Source organism: Pygoscelis adeliae, unplaced genomic scaffold, assembly GCF_000699105.1.
Source record: "Pygoscelis adeliae isolate BGI_AS28 unplaced genomic scaffold, ASM69910v1 Scaffold113, whole genome shotgun sequence".
NCBI lineage: Eukaryota > Metazoa > Chordata > Aves > Sphenisciformes > Spheniscidae > Pygoscelis > Pygoscelis adeliae.
The window spans coordinates 6,614,475-6,620,728 of NW_008825108.1; the positions used below are offsets into that span (position 1 = coordinate 6,614,475).

The 6,254-nt window shown below is 44.7% G+C and overlaps 1 protein-coding gene across 1 annotated transcript in view; it reads right to left on the minus strand.

Moving 5' to 3' along the window:
- The window catches only part of KCNMB4 (potassium large conductance calcium-activated channel, subfamily M, beta member 4), a 19,293-nt gene that overhangs the window by 10,867 nt on the left and 2,172 nt on the right, over positions 1-6,254 (minus strand). Inside the window, exons 2-3 of the mRNA XM_009327670.1 lie at positions 5,065-5,248; positions 2,958-3,085 (exon numbers count right to left, since the gene is read on the minus strand). Of these exons, the coding sequence (XP_009325945.1) occupies positions 2,958-3,085; positions 5,065-5,248 (312 nt within the window). The remainder of the gene's footprint in view (positions 1-2,957; positions 3,086-5,064; positions 5,249-6,254) is intronic.

The window sequence follows — 6,254 nt, forward strand, 5'->3', positions numbered from 1 at the left end:
TGTGAGACTTCTCCCAGCTGCTTATAGAATATTTTGTCTGCCTCTTCATTTTGGTTGGGTGGTCTATAACAGACTCCCACCATGCTATCTGCCTTGTTGGCCTTCCCCCTGGTTCTTACCCATAAACACTCAACCCTATTGTCACCATCATTAAGCTCTAGACAATCAAAACACTCCCTAACATACAGGGCTACCCCATCTGCGCTTTGGTTCCCTAAGATAAATGTCAGACAGCTGGTTGTGCTGGGCCTCTCTATTTTTATTAACCGAGAATGATTGAAATTGCCAAGTCTGCTTCTCACCCATTTTGTATAACTTTGAACTGTACAAATGGTGCCCCACCAAACTGAAGGGAGGTGTTACCTAACAGCGCGCTCTGCATGCAGCAACAATTCTGAGAATGATGCTAAGTCAAGTTTGATGAAGAGGACATGATGTTTATTCATTGCCTAGATATTTACCTAGAATTTTATTCTGCCATTTCAAAAGAGAGAGTATTAATATTGCAAATACCACTCTCTCTAAGGAACCTACCACTATATTCTATATGTTTTATACAGACTGACACAGAAGAGTTAACTCATCCACACAGTTAAAAAGATACTGACAGAAAATATGCACATTTCTATTTTAAAGTGAACAGGTTTTTCCCTCAGTTTGTATGTTTTTTACCACTTCACAAGCTGTTTAGTCACTGTAGCTCTAAAAGTATACCTAAGCAAGCACATTCCTAGTCAGCAAAACTTATCTCTCAAAGCTTATTACTATCTCCAGAAGAAAATAGATGGTGTACACATTTCAGCTTAGACTATTTTCAAGTATCTCTGGCAGCGAGCCTCTCTTCGGCTCTATATAAATTGTTGTATGATCAGCAAAAGGCAGTGTTTCAAGGCAGCCATTGCATTTGGCAAGAACATTTAACAGTATAGGATGCAGCAAGTATAAGGAAAAAACCTTGCCTGAGTGCTGCACAATTCCTCAGTGTCAACCTACATAAATGGCAGACCCTAAGCAGTATGCAGCCTCAGAAAAATTTTGCCTTTGCTTCACCTACAGATGTGATGTGAGAACCAGCTCACCTAGCTCTGGACACCTACCAGCTAGGTGCCTGCACCCGAGCAGATCACCCTAAGCTCCTTTACAGGAGAGAAATAAACACCCCTGGGCATCCAACCTATATTAGGCATTTATTTTGGGGTAAGATTAAAGGCTCCTATTTCTCTCCACTGACTATAAAAGTTAACTTTCACAGCATCTTGTCCACACCAGCTCAGATGAATCCTAGCCATGATGTCTCCTGCAGAAGATCCCATGTTTCTGACTATTCTGCTCACTCAGGCAGCGGTTGCTGCAGGTCCCAGGTCTCAGCAGCGTGGGGAACTGGAAGCACCTGCCTGCCCAGAGAAGCCAAAATCATCACTCGGCTCCTGGTTAGCAGACCCAAGCATTGGCACCTTGCGGACAGAAGCAGCTCCCAAGAAGGTCCCTGCCAGCTCTGATGTCACCACACAGGGTGCCCTAAGTTTTAACCTCTGCACGCTGTAGACAGTGCTTCTTTCCCCACTGCAAGAAACAACTAGTTTTTGCTACAAAACATTGGTGATTTCCCTCTGCAAAGGGTTAACCAGGGACAATAGACTGTCATCCTGGGCACGCTGACTAGGTCTACGGTCTCTCCAGGGAGGGGACAACAATCATAGCCAACCTAGGACAAACTTGAAGCCCCCAAGGCACTCAGCGGGCCACCCACAGGAGAGTCGGACATCTCTATGCCTGCTACCCTGCTCCAGCTCCCCGGTTCCTCCAAGGTCCTAGCACACACACTGGCATCCATTTTCCTCCTGTGTGCCTTAATAAACTTAAATATCTGATGCCAACACTCCCACACTGAGCCCTGAATTGCACCAGCAAGCACCGAGCTATTCCCACCTAGGTCTCCCTCATCTGTTTAACTTAAGTGCTGGTGGGGTAGGACCAACCTCCTCCTTTAGTCCCTGATGCGGCAGATATTTATTTGAGTGCTTCATTTAGCAACCAAGAACACTCTCCCCAGCTCTACCAAAATTACTCATGCTGATCGAATTAAGCAAGTGTCATATGCCTCCGGAATTGGAATCTAAACCCCATAAAACCTTGGCTGATCTGGAGATCTTAAATGTTCTCTTTCTGCCTCCCTGTCTGCATGGACCTATCATCTCAATCACTGCTGTTCTCCCAAGTCGTCTCAGTGAGCCTGCACACTGCGGTAACTGTAAGTTGCTGCCGCCACATCACCTTTTATTTCCTGGCACATCATCATCAGAAAGAGACAAGCAAAAGAACTCCCTCCTCTTCCCATTTACTGAAGGAAGGAAACCACACGTCACCCTTATACACATGTAAGTCACAGCAACATCAGTAGTAAAAGTAAGAATTGAAACAGAAGAGTAGATGCTTTAAGTTACAACTTTCTACTCTGCAAGCATGTGTGAAAACTGGCAGTTCTGTGTACGTTTATTACACGTATCTGATTCGTTAATCCCTATGGACACAATTCCTGAGTTGGTTTGTACTATTTACTGATCTCCCCTTTTCTTCCAGCCCCTCATGAACACAGTAGGATTTCTCTTCCACGGAGGGAAGGAAGGTTAATATCCAAGCCAGAAATTTGCCATCTGAATGTTAAAAGCCAAGATGCTTTTTGCCATAAAATGACATGTTTTAAGGGAAACTTTCCTTGGAGTTTTATATTTTTACTTCAAGTGGTAAAAAAGCTTTTCTGCTTTCTATGTAGCTTTTCATCAATAGAGTTGTCTTGCAAAGTTCTGCACTAAACTCTGTGTGCTAAACCACATCACTATATGGGTGTGTTTATATATACATATGCATGCATTTGTATATATTTTCAAAGAGAACCAATGGACAGCTGTTAAACAGATGCATAAGCACTTCTGCTTATGCAAATGTAGATTACTCACCTCAAGTGCTGGTTAAAATAGCATGTAAATGGTTGCAAACCCACTTTCTCTTTCCAGTATTTCTGCTTGTACGTGACGTTCTCAGAGTTCTCCTGATCGTCTCTTGCACAGGGAGGGATGTATGAACACTGCCAACACACGGTGCAAAACAGAGTTACTTCTGCGCTCAAGAATGCAGGGCATCACTTCCTCTGCATTTTCGTCATAATACCAGTGTGACCGAAATGGGCAAAGAATTATAAGTACAAGCTCCAAAGACACAAAAAAGAAAAGTTAGCTGAACTTTACTTCAATTGCTAGTTACTCCCTGCAAGTACTGGAAAAGAATATGCCAGCATTCAGAAACAAAATAAAAGCTTTATCATGTTTTGTTCCATTATCAAACCAACCTGCCACGTAACAACTTGGATTTTTGCATGATGAATGTAAAAATGATTGTTTCATTTTGACATATTCCTAGCCAGCTGCATGGATTGGATTTTAATTACTTCCTATTTTCACGTAGTGATTAGGCATGTAATCACAAGTTTTCTTTAGCACCATGCTAATAAATAACCAAAATATTCCAGCAAGCTTTCCCAGGTGATGGGGTATCTGATATCTGGCTGATATCCGTTGGCAAAAGACAGGTATTCTTCCACTGCTACAGCAGAGGGAAACAAGCACAGAAAGTTCAAAGCCCCACTTCAGCAGAAAGGCTCAGCATCTGCTTCTGCTGTATAGAAGTCAACCAGAGTTGAGCGTGCAGCTGAGCTATCTGTAGATCTCACCCTCAGACATCTGCTTCAAAGCCCAAAGAGATCAAGGGGAGTTCCTCCCCCAGCTCAGTGCACTTGAGTCTGGGCTTTCAGAGACTCAGCTCTGGGTAGCACACAACCCACATACCTTATTTCCAAGTCTCGTCTTTGGCACACCACCCTTCCCTCCCAGCCACAGGATGTTAAGCAAGAAAAAAACAAATAGTCCACTGAATCCAATATTGGCCGTATCAGGATCTCAGTGTCCAAGCAAAATCCCTCCTATTGTTACCAGGCATCCATATGGGAGATCATTACAGGAGACGTTGAACCAAACTGAGTAACACAGCTTAACTGATCCTTGGACAACATAAAGGCTTTTTGCCCTGGAGGACGCACAGACAGCAAGGTTCCAGGTGCACACACAGATTTTTAATTCCTTTAAAGCTGGGAGCTGCAAGCAGAAAAAAGTGATTGGGAAGGCAGCTAAAAAGCCTCCTGCTTAGGTAGGATGAGGAAGCAGGAGACGCAGGGTATGGGAAGCCCCTTAAGGGATCTCCACATATGATCACAACATGGGTTTCTTCATAGTATCCTGAAGGCAATAACAACAAAGAGAGAGATATCCTCTCTAACCTGAAAATAAAGATCACCATGACTCACTGTGTCTAGTCAGTGCTTTCCTCTCCCTCTCCATATGGTGAGGTTTCACAGGGGCCTACCGTGCCCCCAGATGCATGCTATACCCAAGATGTACAGACCTAAAAGTCCATCTCCACTGTACAACAGCTTGAATCTTTGCCATTCCAGGGGGATGGGAGAAATCTCACGATTTTATTGGCCTGATCATGTAAAACCTGACCACTTCTGTCAGCACTTACAATTGCTGCCAGTAGCTTCCATGCTTCGGATTGGAAGGATCTGCAAGGTCTTACTTGTTGCTTCCAAGCTGAAACTTGCCTTTTTCACATGCAAGGGCCTCTGTTTCCACATGGGCCCAGATCCGGTGTTGCCACGGCACAGAGCTCCCTTTAGATCCCTGTTCAGATGACCTTAAACAAGGATTATCCCACTGCCGACAAAGGACAGAAATGAGCAGCAACACCACTCTGCTTCAGAAACCAGAACGCAGTATTTATCACACACAGTTATTTCCAGCTTAGATAATATTCCTTGGCCAGCAATGTTTTTGGTTTGATTGCATACTTTGGAAGCATCAGCCACACTCCTCTTTCCTCCACCCTCCCAGTGCACAAACACATCTGTGCAGCAGCTGGATGGAGTCAGGAGAGTTGACACGAAGACACCTGAGGGCAATGCTGACTCTGCTCTGTCCATCTGACAGCCACCAACGTGCTGCACCATCCCACCTGGTCCCTTGCCAGTCCTCCCTGCTCGGCCCAGCGTCCAGCACTCCCAACCTTCTCCAGTCCGGTGTTTTTCTTCATGATGCCTTTCATATGCTGCTGTGGAAATGGTACCATATCCCACCGGTTGTACTTTCCCTGCCTATGTCGGCTGTAATCTACACCCTGCTCTTCCCCAAGCCCCCAGCTTTTAGGGACACAAGAGATTAGAAGTAAGCAGGCTTTACTCAGAGTCCCCCCAGCCAACCACTATTTAGCCAGCACACAAAAGGCAGAACTAGACAAAACAACTAGTTACCAATATACATTCTTCTGCCTAAATTTCCTCAGCGATCTCAAAAACTCCTTTTCCTGTGGTACCAGCTCCAGTATGCAGCTTCTCTCTCTCCTCTGAAATGTTTCTTCCTCATAGCTGAGCTACTCCTGTCATCTGCTATGAAAGTGTGACCACCCCACCACTCCTCTGCTGGCCAAACTTTCTCTGGATCCTTCAGAGACCTTCCACCTCCCCCAAATACCACGTGAATCCTTCACGAAGTTCACAACCTGGTCAACCGTTGTTTATTCCCATCCTGAGTTTCAGGCTTAGAAACAACTGCAGAGATTTCTTTTTCCAAGAGATGTCTACCTGAACAGACAAGCAGCAAACTGTAACAGTCTCCAAGGACAGCTCCGTCACAGAGGACTTCATGTTTTTTGACATTGGTCCCCATGCTTTGAGCTCAGTATGAAGTTATTAAAAATAAGAGGTTTTCAGGGCAGGGATTTTGCTTGATTTGGAAGATGTAAAAAGGGCCCACAGAAAGCTTCCCCAACCAACATGTCCATCTCTCTCCACACCAAGGCAAGACAGCATATGAGAGTACTGCCAGCACCCACATGAGGAACACCTGGAAACTGGGGACAACAGTGAATATCTCTCCATAACTCAAACTTAGTATCATAGAATCATGGAACCATAGAACAGAATTATAGAATAGTTTGACTTGGAAGGGACCTCTGAAGGTCATCTAGTCCAAACTCCCTGCAATGAGCAGGGACATTTTCAACTAAATCAGGTTGCTCAGAGCCCTGTCCAACCTGACCTTGAATGTTTCCAGGGATGGGGTATCCACCATTTCTCTGGGCAACCTGTGCCAGTGTTTCACCACCCTCAGTGTAAAAAATTTCTTCCTTCTATCTAGTCTAAATCT